A 13,601-nucleotide genomic window follows, 5' to 3' on the forward strand; every position below is an offset into this window, starting at 1 on the left:
TTGTTTTTAACATTAAAAGTAATGAAAGGCAATAAACTCCAATTTCAGGAGTTTATTGAAATTGGAGCCTACAACCAAGGGGTGTATGCTCCCTACAACATACACTTTTTTTTGTTGTCCTAAATATTGATAGGATTTTTACAATTAGAAGACGTACCTAATGCGTACGTCATTCGCAATGGCGAAAGACGTAATTACGTCATAGCACTCTGATTGACGTAAAATGTAATTACTCAACCGGCTGACACAACCAAGCCTTCAAACAGTTAGAACAAGATTTCAAAAACAAAAACTTCAAGAAATTAATTTGTTCTCCTATGGGATGTGTCCGGGATCGCATACCTCCTCATCACTTTATTGCTAATCTTAAAAAATTCTGCAGCAGAACTGGTGCATCCATCTTAATTGTCACATTTGATGAAACCTCAACAGGAAATTTACGTAATGGACTGACACACCCAGTTTTTGTACAGTGTCTCCGAGACCTAATAATTTCATCTTCACACTTGCCCCTGACTTCAGCTGCTGAGGAGTCTCCTACAACACCTAATGCTCAACCAGGACCTGCTCAATTTTTACAATTTTTGGATAAAGAGAAACCTAAGATAGAATATAAAAACAAAACAAAAGAGAAAGAATAGCAACATCGTTATTTTAACATTCCTTTTTCGAGTGTTTTTATTATTTTTAAGTTGGTAATGCTTATACACTTTTATAATGACTTACCTAATAATTTATTGTTTTCAATACGATTTGTTTCAACTAGCAACACCAATGCTATATTTAATGATTATTGTTGACATTCCTCTGTTCGTTGTGATAAATCAGTACTGTACTGTAAGTAGCCTACCGGCCTATCACGGAGCAGTAGCTTACAAAACTTTCTACTACTGTTTTGTTTTGTTCTTTACATGGTTTATGACTACGGAATACAGTATTTGGCTAGGTGTTAGGAGGGTTAGAACAAGCTGTGATTTTAAACTTACAGTTTTTAACCTGTACCAAGGTCAATGCCATTTTCATGATTGTGCAATATTCAAGATCCCTCCCCTTTTTTATGCCGGATAATTTAGGGTTTACTGTACAATGTAAACACTGTACTGTAAAGTATTGTAGCATATGCTACTTTAATTGTGTTTTGTCTAATCCCTCGACCTATATTGACCGACGCTGGTTCTGAACCTCGACTTAACGAAATTCCTCTATATAACGAACCTCGTTTTAACAAAATCCTTGATATAACGAATATTCAGTTCGGTCCCTTCAGATTCGTTATACTGAGGTTGGACTGTATTGGTTTGACCGTTGATATGAATAAATAAATAAATGAATCTCCTTCGGCAAAGACAACCTTATCATCAACTCCAGCGATCATGGTTATCTGCAATCACGTCAATCTCCTTAAATATATCTCCTATGACAAAAGCAACATCATCGTCATCCCATGCGATTATGCCAAAATATAAACGTATCCCGCAGTCACAGGAACAATATTATCGTCTTCAACGATCAATTAAGCAAATCAGGCAATGTTCATTTAATATGCCCCTTAGATAATCCGACCTTTTCACAGTTCCGATTATGGTCCTAGTCCTGTAAGTGACGGATTAGTGGGGATGTACTGTATATGTTTGATGGTTTGTGTTTGGAGCTTAAGAGTAAAAATAAAATAACAAACATAAACTGTACAACTCACAGATTTGGGAGCTACAGGGCGGTGTTCACGAACGTCATCGTCTTTGTCGACAAACGAGTAACGCTGAATGATCCGGTTCTTGAGCTCCTGGTCATCCACAACAAACTTGTGGTGTTGGTTGTTAACTTGCAGTACAGAAGTGGTAGGGAGACTTTCGCCCATCTCTTGACGATCAAAGATAAGCTGAGCGGCTTTGGTGAGATCTCCCTTAGCTATGGCCAGACATTGGAGAACCTCTTGTTCACAGACTGTAGGGAATGTTTCCATCAAAGTAGCTACGTCTGTGTTCTCCTAAACACCAGCAGGGTTAAAAGTTAATTTTGTGATAACTGTTGTATAATAACAGATTAAGTTAAAAATATAAAAACTTTTATCAACACCTAAAAGACATATTTTTACTTACTCTAATCACATACAACAGGGTACAACAATATTTAGGGAAAAAATTGTTAAGACTTTAACAAGCTTATTATATTCAAATAAACGTGGAGAAAAAATTTTATACCATTGACTATGCACAGAAGAGACTTCCCATGAAATGTAAAAATTTGAAGCCCAAAAAATGTGGTGCAATCTGTTGAGATGGTCTATTAACTAATTACAATATTCTGTGCTAGCTAACTGATAAATCATCAGCTGTTTGTTTGCTATGATACTTTATTGGTTTTAATTAATATTTAACCTAATACACTAGTAAACCCTGGTGAGATGGTCCTGAACTTCATGTATTTTCTTGGCTTCAACTTTTTATATCACATGGGAAATCTACTCTGTGTATAGTCAATGATTATACTGACAGAACTTTGGGATCTTGATCTAATATTGTATTGAAATGAATTTATAATATACAAAAATTACTAATTTACATAATACTTCCAATTCTTTATTAATTGCTAAAATAATCAACATTTTGTGAAAAGGTTTGTTGTATGATTTTAAAAATATTGTTAACTATCTTGTGAAGAGTAATATTTCACATAACATCTTATTTCGGATAAAATTTACATTCACACAGGGAATTAGTATGAAAAAAAAACTTTTTAAGCTGCATACATGTGCTTGAATTCAGACACAATGTAGCCATTAAAAAGAAACAACGCTTTAAACACAACAAAGAGGAAACACACAAAAAATAAAATAGAATGACACCGCTAATGATTATAGCATTATAGTAACCAAAATACAGGGTGTTTTTTTTTACGCAATTCAAATTACAAGTACCATAAGAACGACAAAATAAGCCCACATTTTGGTATCCCTGTATTCTTTATTACAGTACAATGTTCATCAGCTAATATGCATCGTTCCAGCTATCTAAGAGTGTTAGTGTTATTGGAAATGTATTGTGAACTTTCGCAAGCTCTATTTAAACATGAAATAGAACCCATATTTCTTATTTACAATAAATTATCAATAACACTAAACCTCTAAAACTGAAACGATGCATATTATCACAGAAAACAGGGATCCCATCTGTGAGCTGGTATTGTTGCTAAAAAGTGCCTCACGGTAGTTGTAACAATTATATGGCTTGCGTTAAAAAAAACACCATATATATTACAATCATACATATATCACATGCCAGAGTTCACCAGTCCATAATGATTAAAATACAAACATAGCTTAGTAGCAATTGTAATGTCTCGTTTACAAAGAAAGAACAATCCCTAAACAAGAGTTAGTTGATAAATACGAAAAGATCCGAGCACTGGTAAGTCTAGAGCATTACGATAACACTCTATTTCTTTTCGAGATTGTTCAAGAAGTTACATTTATTATTATTTAATTTAGGTTTAATTTCATGGTTTTTGTTGCTCATGATTCTGCGTGCACAAGTAAGAATGGATTCTGTCTTAAACACGTGAGGCTTAGTTGTTTACCAAGCACCCTAATCGTTTGTTATTTAATATTGTAGATGTGACATCAAGTCCCTTTAGAGTACTTGAAGCCTAGCCTTTCTAACTCATAAAACAATTACAAAACCAAATAAATCTAATCCCACAGTGCCCTGGATATTAAAATTAAATCACTTTGGTATCCGAACAAATACTTTGAGATAGTAAATAACTCTTCAGCGACTGTTTGAAATTAACATTGCTCTTATGGCGGCGAATCCAAGATGGTCGTTAGCCTTCAAGAACTTCCTTGGAAAACAATTACAAAAATACAAAAACTGTTTCTAATCTCATAGTACCCTATATATTTATATTCCGATTAATTTGGTTTAAAAAAAAATTGGGACGATAAATAACCCTCAGCAGCTGTTTGAAATCATCTAAGATGGCTGCTAGCCTCCAAGGACTCTTAAGCACCATGTCAATATTAAAACTAGGCAAGAATTGCACAGTTTACCCTTTTTAGTGAATTTCCCTATAGGGAAGAAGTAATGGGGGTAGGTGGCAAGGCAAGATCTAGACCCAGGACTAATTTACTTTTTTCATTTTTATGTCCCCAGATGAAAAAAAAAACACTCTCCATTCAAATTTACATATATACGTATGTACTTGAAACGTGTCATAGGTTTATATTATACTTCAAAAGGTTATATACAAGAATAATAACTAAAATAAAGTGAATAAACTCTAACAATTAAATAAACAAGAACTGTATGTCCTCAGGATATTTTGTGGTTGAATAGGTAGTAATATTTTTCTCTTTTAATGTTTTAATTCAAGATACTAAATTATATTTTTTGAAATGCAAAAAGAGTGAATGTAAATAGAGCAGTAAAAATTGAAGTCTTATCTTTGTTGACAAGGAGACCAACTAGTAAGACTAAAAAAAGGGGGAGGATACACATTGCCGTGTTGCAGGCCGGAGGAGAGGGATTTGGGGGTAAACCGCCGATAGACAAAATGTGGTATTTTAAAGGCACACAAAGAAAAAAAAGTGTCAAATGTTTGAAATCAGTTCCAACTGAAGAGTCGCTGTATTTTCACCAATTTATTGTCTGTACAGTTTAATGTCATTCATACCGTAAACCTAGTCATGTTTTGATGGTGAGTACTGTATTATAATTTGACAAAATCTATTGTAACGCATTTTTAATGATTGATAAAGATTTTTTATTGTTTTTTTTCTACTGGGTCCCCAAACAAAAATTAACCTCACACTGCACACAGCAATGCAAGTGGGTATGGTGCCACACGGTCCTGCCCGGTGGTGAGTCCGCTACACCTAGACCTCTGTGGTTCAAGTCAAGATATGAATGTGTTGCTGAGGAATTACCTCGGTGGAGGTGTAATCACCGCTACTATCAGATCCGTAGCTGCTACCATCACTAGTCTCGCTGATCTGGTGCTTGCGGTTTGTCTTGAGCATGATAGTTTCATCTGCCAAGGTCAACGGTCGCAGCAGATCTGCAAGGTCCCTCTCCTGCTGATTACGACCTGCAGACAACACCATTGTCAATCCATTATAGTAGACTCCCTCTCATTCTTTTACTTTGCTCACAGCCTAAATGAATGTCAAGAAAAGAATGTCAAGGCTAGTGATTCTCCCACTTGTGATCAATTAGGTTTAAGTAATGTCAAATTATAAATCTTAGTTTTGGGTGGCAAATTGACATAGTAGTTTCATACTAATAATAAATGTAGCAAACTTTCAAGAGTTGTATATTTAACTTACTAAGACCTTTAAATAAAAATTTCCCATGTCAAATCTAAAGCTTGCTCACAACACTTTTGATGGTCTAAACAAGGGTAGCTCCTTAGCGAATTAGCGTACCGTACAGAATCTGGGGAGTCTACTGCAAAATAAGGTTTTCCAAGTAAATCTAACACTAAATGAACAATACTTTGTAGTGGTAGGCCTACTTTATACTTTGTTTATAATTATTGTTTTAAATTATTTTAAAATAAAAATGTTTCCAACGGCAACAATGAAGTTTTTTTCTAAGTAATCTAATTTTTAAAACTTGAGTTTATGCACATACCGATGAGGTCTATGTAGACTATTTCCAAAGTCATTTATTGCTATTGGGGCAATGCCTTTTTTTATTTCATTTAAGCTTTTACAGGTTCTTTTAGTTAATGTTATACTTCAATTTTAATAAATAAACCTATGTCATGCTTCTTAAACTATTGTCATTGTATTTTATTTGTTGAAAAACTTGTTATTTTGTTTTGTAAAACTGTTGTGGAAATAAATTAAGTTTGATTTGATTTATATACATCATAATGTACATTTTGTGAGGTGTGTTGGAAGGCTGGAGTTGAGATGTTTCATCAAGTGAGATATTCTTTAGGTTTTTCAAAACTGGTATTTACAGTAATTTGTCCTTTTTGGGTTTCTATTGAATTGAATAATTAACACTGTTCCAGGCTACTCAACCTTCTAGTTTTTATTATACTTTGTGATCTTTGTTTCATTTGTATGATTTGTGAGTTTAAGATTAAAGTTGGTTATTTGTATCAAAAATGTAATTTTAACTCCTGAACTACATCACCTAAAGTCACTATGGATAAGCCTCGAGGAAGTCCTGGGGTATACGCACGTTACTATTGTATATAGACTATTCACATTAATCACAGAAAACGTGGGCACATGACTCAGTAATAGGAATATTTCAAAACAAAGGAATATGCTTTATCAGCATCCATTATGCATGTGATAACATTGCAAGATATCACCAGAACTCAGGTTTCTAATTACTGATAAAATTATAAATGGCAAGATAAGGCTCATATCAGACTCAGAGTCATTCCTATAAGCTATTTAATCTTTGGACTCAACCATCAACCACATTTTGTAACTTTTGTTTCTATAAACCTATGAAACTTCAAAATCTGTCAAAATGGATTCCATACTCAAAATGCAGTAAACTAATAAAACGTCAAATAATTCATCAATATATTTCAAATTCAAGTATAATGTTATGGAACCAGATCAAAACCCTTGATTGAATAATTGTTTCTGTGAGAGGTCTAAAGCCCCAACTCACCATCTTCCTTTACTTTCCTAAGGGAGGCTTCTAGCTCAAACATCCATGAGCAAACTTGAGGCATTCGAATCTGTGCGAATTCTGGGACGTAGGCAGCCATCATTTCACAAAACCCTTCGGCATCAAAGGCATCTTCCACCTCTCCACTGTTCTCCTCTGCCAAATCTTCAAGAATGCTCACGACATAGTTCAAAACAATCTCATCGATTGAACTAGAATAACAATAGGGATAATTCATTACTGTAGGATAAATAATATCAACGATAAATATTGTATTTAGGAACAATTTTATCATATTATAAAATGAAGTTACCCAGATTATAATAGTCTGGTTGTTACAAAGTTCTAATAATATTTAATAATCACAACAAGATGGTATGTGATGGAACAAGATGGTGTCTTAAGCCTCGTCCGCACATGGCGATTTGTCTGCGGAAACATTGTCTGCCGACTGTCTCCAGAATGTTGTTATTTTGTCTCCAGTATGTCGGCAGACAAATTTCGGTGTTTCTGGAGACAAAATATAGTGTTTTCTGTTTCCCGTTCGAATGGGAAACACGGAGACAAGAGACAAAACTTTTGTCTCAAGTCTTCATGTGTAGACGTGTCTGAAACAGGAGACTGGATACAAGTCGAAGGTGTTCAACATTCAGCCCATTTAGTTAGACTGCAAAGCGGTAATATTACGATTTTTGGGTGGTAATAAAAGAGCTGGATTGAGTTTCTTGAAAGTTTTGGAATTAGTTTTCAATGATTTATATCATTATATGACATTTTATTGAATTGTTCATCTCTTCAAGTTTAAAATCTTAAGACCAACAAAGCCCAGCCAAATTTCAAAATCTATAGAAGTCAACCTCGTGAAGTTCTTAAATCCTCCACCTAATCTGAAGGTCTGATAGAAGATTTCGACCATCGTACGAACGTTGAAAAATGTTGAGTCCATCATAATCTCTTTCTAGATTCATTAGGCCCATGGCTCAGAAAAATGAAGCCCGCACAGGATATAATTACGTCCTCCTCGGTCACCATACCAACAAACATGGAAACACTGGCTGGCAAGTGTGGACGCAAAACACATCGGAAACTTGTATCTGAAACTGTGTTGAGAGACTGTCTGCCGACTGTCCGCGCACAGTCGGCAGACAGTCAGCCGACTCAGTCTCCATGTGCTGACTAGGCTTTAAGGTTTGAAAGACTAATACTGTTTCAATTATTTAACACCTCTATTGACTCAACTCCAAATCAGCTACAGTAGAACTTGATAAATGAATGTCAATATATCAAAATCCACGATGAATAGATTGCACAATAGGACTGGCAAAGTAGCTGGCTCGGAAGGGGTGGGGGAGTGACGTTGCCACATATTTATTAGCTGTTGGACCTGGGCCCAGCCCCTGAGACTGCCATCCCCTGGTGTCTATTCTTCCCACCTGTGTTTAACACCACATTTGTTTTCCTATTTTTGTTAATGGTATTAGGTGGTGTAGTTATTTCTTTTTACAGTATTGTATTGAAGACACATTAATCCTTTATGTAAAAGTATCTTTTTATTGCTTGCCCAACCATCTCAAATATTGCTTTAATAACAACGACTTTTAATGTTTTAAATCAATATAAAACTGTAAAAAATAAAAGTCAGAAAGTGAAGATAAATTGTTTGATAGTCCCAGCTTCCAAAAACGACTGTCCAGATTAGCAGCTATAATCTTTTTTACTAAACAGCTGTAAACAAGCACAATAACAGTTAAAAACTTTCATGAATCTCATTTTACTCAGTTTAGAATTTGATTATGTTTTGATATTTCATTCAATTTGAACCCTTGATTATATTTATAATATGTATATAAATGTTTTTTTAAGAGGTTGGTGGTCTTGGATTTGCCCGTCTTCATAGACTATTTGCCCGTGCATGGAACGTACCCAGCAAAGCAAGGGGTGAGACGATACAGTACGAAGGTGAACTGTACTGATAAATGTTTACGGCAGTGACCAGGATCCGAACCCATGAAATCGCTGTGACGAAGTTTGTGTCACTACCAACACACCTAATACATACATTTCTGGTAATGAAATCATAAGACTTCGACTTCAGATATCTTAGAGTTGAAATGTATTAGTTATTAAAATATTTTCTTATTTATTGATGAAAACATAGAAACACAAAAAAAACGCGTTGCAGTAGGTAAACCAAACTTGGCACATGTTTACAACGTAAAAAACTGTTCTTTTTCATCAGTCACAACTTTGCCCCGGCCCTCAAAATGGGGTATTTTGGAGGCAGCCTCAAATTTTCAAATGTAAACACCTATCGAGTGACTCCTCTTTTTGAAGGGTTTATCTGGAGAAACTAAATGGCACAGCCCAGAGGTGGATATCACACCCTTTACTAAAATGGTAGCCATTTTAAAATTTGAAATGGGTTATTTTTATTCATTAAGATTAAATCGGAAAGTAGCTAAATTTGAAATGGGTTATTTTTATTCATTAAGATTAAATCGGAAAGTAGCTATTTGATAAATTTTACAACATATGCTCAAAGTGTTCTCACTGGACCATGGACAAAACCCATTCTTGTAAACAAATTTGCGGTTGCTGATGGAAAGTACTCTCTTGGAACTCTTTGAGTTCAACAAGTATTCAATTTCTTATTTCAACAATCGACTAGAGTTTGGTTGAGTATAAAACAGCTGACTTCTACGTTTTAGGTACCTACCGCACGTTAATCCCATATATGGGATTACAGTATTTACATAATATCAGCAGTTTTCATTTTTGGCGTTAAAAACACTTATTTGTTATTGTGGTTTCGGTCAAGGATATACTATTCCTTGGATATTACTTTGAATGTTTTCGTTATTTATTGAGTTTGATTTTTAATTAGGTAATTTAATAGTTTGTTTTATCGTAGTGTAGTTTTATAAATCTCTGTAGAAGAAAACAGTGAGTTAAAATATTTTACATTACCCTATTATGTTGTTTTAACTCGTGAGTTAACACGTTCGCTGCTGAAAACCTTTACACAGGCGCTCGAAAACTGTGGCGAGGCCCAAGCGGAGCCCTGGCGCGCTACTGAATCAGCGATCGCAATTGGCATTCAAATATCTCAGCAAGACCAATAACAAAAGAGCAGTGGTGATTGTTCTGTGTTACTCCGAAAGTGGACGTAGTCACAGAAAACATACTACTATAACCCAGAATGCCAACCGCATGGTAAAAAGCGTTAAGTACATTGAGAGAGCTTTGCCTGTCAATTCGTAGAGAGCGCCACCATAGCATAGCAACACTGGTGGCGCTGCCTACGAATTGACAGGCAAAGCTCTCTCAAAGTACTTAACACTTTTTACCATGTGGTTGGCATTCTGGGTTATAGTAGTATGTTTTCTGTGACGTAGTTCACTGAAACACCCAAAGGTAGCAGCACTGCCTGGATCAATAACCAGTGTCTTTGTAATATGGCTCGAATAGAGAAAATCCCCTAAACCGGGACAAAAGCATTGACAGACGGGATTTTACAGGAATTTTTAGTACCAACCTACACCAGAATAAAGCTCGTATTCTAAGCTACAGACTGGCAACAATAACAGTGTCCCTGGCCGAGTGCTGGGCTCAGACAGGCGCAAAATTTGGCAAGGTAGCACACTAATGCTATAGCAGTAGGCCGCAGAGTACAAGTTAACGCAGCATGTACATAACCATGCGTGCAACATGTGTTATGTTTTTGTTGTGATTCTTTTAAATGTTACGCTTTTCATTTTGTTGGTTGGATAATCTTCCATATTGCGAGCCTAAAGTCATTGCCCAGTTAAAAAAATTTTGCCACACGTTTTTACCTCGAGCGGCAATTAATCTCTCGTGCGTACATTTCAGTACATTACATTTTAGTACGCCTTATCAGTGTTTATTGTATTTTTGTGTGTTTTTCACATAGATATTCGGTTGTACAGCTTTAAATTTTGTAAAATGGAGGTAAGTGAACAGGAACGAATTACTATTTCAATAATGCGAGGTTATGGCGTTCGAACAAGATTCTCAGGTTGTGCAGTTGTTCAATGAATTGTTTCCAAACCGTAATCCTATAAATCAGGGGTACAAAAAAATATTCAACGTTTTGAAGAGACTGCTACTGTAAAAAACAGACCTAGATCGAGGAGGCCAAAAACAACTACTAAGGAAATTAAATCTTTGCTACTAAATGTTTTGCAGTCAGTAATGGAAAATGCCCATTTTCCCTTAAACAGAATCTCCCAAAATGTAGAAATTTCCCAGAAATCTGTGGTTCCAATCTTGTATAATAGTGGTTTAAAAACCCTTTAAAATTCATTTGGCAAGGAACTTTCAGAAGATGACTTTGATCGGCGAATTGAATTCGGAGAAATAATTATGAGAAACCTTGACAACAACCCAATCAGACCAAGTAACATAGTGTTTTCTGGCGAAGCAGCTTTTATGTTAAACGAGAACGTAAACCGGCATAATTGCAAATTTTGGACTGATGCTAACCCTCACTGGATGAGCACCACAGACAAACCCCTGAAAAATTGTATATTTGGCTTGGTGTTGTGGGTGTAAAATTTGTTGGTCCTTACTTTAAAGATTTTAGTTAGGTTTGCGTACTAACAAAACATATGAAAGTAAAATTTAAAACAGGTGATGTAAATGAATGGTATGTTTTGTTCTGCTATTTAATTGTATTTGTGTATGAAGGGTTTGTTGAAGGGTTTGGTTGTATGATGGGGTTGTTTCTTGGTGCCATTTGGTTAATGAATTAGACTTTTTGCGTTTTTTAATGCAATACACTATATAAAGTGCTGTTTATATATGTTCTGCACAACTAACTATGGAATAGGTATGGTTTATTGGTTCTAGACTGTTTCATATTGATAATAGAATTAAGTAAGATTCCATATAACCATTGCTGTACAAACCTAGGCTTTGTCTCTGTATTAATTATTTATGTAATTCAATTGTAAATTGGTGAAATCCGTTTTCTGTAAATAAATAGATAAAATTGTAAAAATCCTTCTTAACTCCTGACTAGTTCTATCATACCATGCAAACAAATGATTTAACACGTTCGCTAATGATCGCCATATATATGCGAAGCTGTGGTCATTGCCAGAGGTATACATTTCTATAACAACAACACTATATAACAATATTTATTTTTAACTTTAACTCTATGGACAGTTACTAGGCCTAAGCTATGTTGTAATGTGATTGTGATATATCCCAGATTAGGTATGTAATAGGGTTAACTTGTAGAACGTTAACTAGTAAAAACGTTCACAATAATGTTTTTACTTAACGTTTTATATCTGATGAGGTCTAATTGTAGTTTGTAATATTCTTTTACAACAAATAAAATTCTTGGTTACTTAAATTTTTTTTAGAGAATAAGTAGGCCCTTTAAACTGTTGTAGGTTTGCTTGTTTAATATATTTTGGTCAAATTAATATATAAATTTTGAAAAATATAAAAACAAAACTCCAACAATCAAATGCCATAACAAAGGCAGACAAAGGAAACACGGTGATAGTAGTAAACAACGATGACCATCATAATAAAATAATAAACTTCTTCAATTAAAACAACATTAAAATCAACAATATTAGCAGACAACCAAAATTATCATTGCAGAACAATCAAACCAAATGCACCAAAATTCAGAGGACTCCCGAAACTTCAAAAACCTGGAGAACCTATTAGACCTTTGGTAAACTCCATAAATTCCCCATCTTACACACTTTGATCAAAACAACTACTTGATAAAACAATTCGCCAAGATATTAAACAAAACAATGATAGATCCTTCAAAAACTCATTAGATCTGATAGATAAAAATAAAAACATCAAACTTCCTGAAACAGCCTTGTTAGCATCATTTGATGTAAAAGACCTACAAACATACCTATAAACGAGACACTCAAAATACCAAGAAAAATCTAGCACAACAGGGTAATAGAGACACCGCCTACATCAACAAACTCATGAAATCTAATACAAACAGTCCTAAACAAAACTATTTAATACAACAACGAGTTCTTTTCACAACACAGGACTAACCATGGGTTTCCCCTATCAGCAATTATGTCCGAAATATTTCTAAATCATATTGTAAAATCTGAAATCCTGAACAATGAAAAGAACAGACAAACTACTAAAGTTTTTGAATATCACAGATTTGCTGACGACATCATACTTGCATTCCAAGGCAATAAAAGACAGCTCGTAGTCCTAGAAATCAGAAATCAGAAACTTTTTATTGCCGTAATTTGCAAGGTACATGCATATGACAAAGTCAACAACAAATGAGGTTCAAGTTTAACCAAGAAAATAAAACTAGATACCGGTCAAACATAAATAGACAAAACATTTGTCTGGGCAGTCACAATAGATAAAAAAAAAATGTAGATATGCAAGCATCGAGCCTATCAGAAACAAGACAGTAAAAGGTCAACAATTGTTCATACAGATCATATGGTCATACTCAACATGCAAATAAATAAGATAATTACAGGCATTGAGTAATTTTTGGCATGTCAAAATAACATGCTACTCAAATCTTCCTGAAAATAACTCTCTAGGCTATAAAAGGGCCTTTGAGCAAGCCACTCATGCAAAACATGCTTAAACCTACTCATGCTAACATTACGTGCTGTGCTAGGAAGTTTATTAAACATTGATATTCCTACTTTACTAAACCACTTTTTTGATTTGGATAGTCTCACAAAAGGTACATATAGCAGATTACTGTCTCTGGTCACATGCAAGTGCACCGAGCTTCTACACGCGTAACTCTCTAGTTTTGTTTTAACTCGTACCAAGCAGACAAATATATACATATTTACAATAGTCAGTATTTGTTCAGACTGAAACAAAGGCCTGCAATGTGCATCCAAGGGCGCACCACTTACAATCCTAACGGCCTTTTTCTGTAGCACAAGAAGTTTTTTGACATCT

At 34.8% G+C, this 13,601-nt stretch overlaps 1 protein-coding gene across 2 annotated transcripts in view; it reads right to left on the reverse strand.

Annotated features, from left to right (window-relative positions):
- The window catches only part of LOC128998480 (CUE domain-containing protein 2-like), a 28,114-nt gene that overhangs the window by 11,836 nt on the left and 2,677 nt on the right, over positions 1–13,601 (reverse strand). For both annotated transcript variants that reach the window (XM_054424624.1, XM_054424623.1), the window contains 3 exons: positions 6,639–6,850; positions 4,925–5,085; positions 1,697–1,987 (listed from right to left, as the gene is read on the reverse strand). In XM_054424624.1, the coding sequence (XP_054280599.1) occupies positions 1,697–1,987; positions 4,925–5,085; positions 6,639–6,850 (664 nt within the window). The remainder of the gene's footprint in view (positions 1–1,696; positions 1,988–4,924; positions 5,086–6,638; positions 6,851–13,601) is intronic.

Source organism: Macrosteles quadrilineatus, unplaced genomic scaffold (genome assembly GCF_028750875.1).
Source record: "Macrosteles quadrilineatus isolate MER2022 unplaced genomic scaffold, UCM_ALF_1.0 Scaffold_7__1_contigs__length_78375512, whole genome shotgun sequence".
NCBI classification, from domain to species: domain Eukaryota; kingdom Metazoa; phylum Arthropoda; class Insecta; order Hemiptera; family Cicadellidae; genus Macrosteles; species Macrosteles quadrilineatus.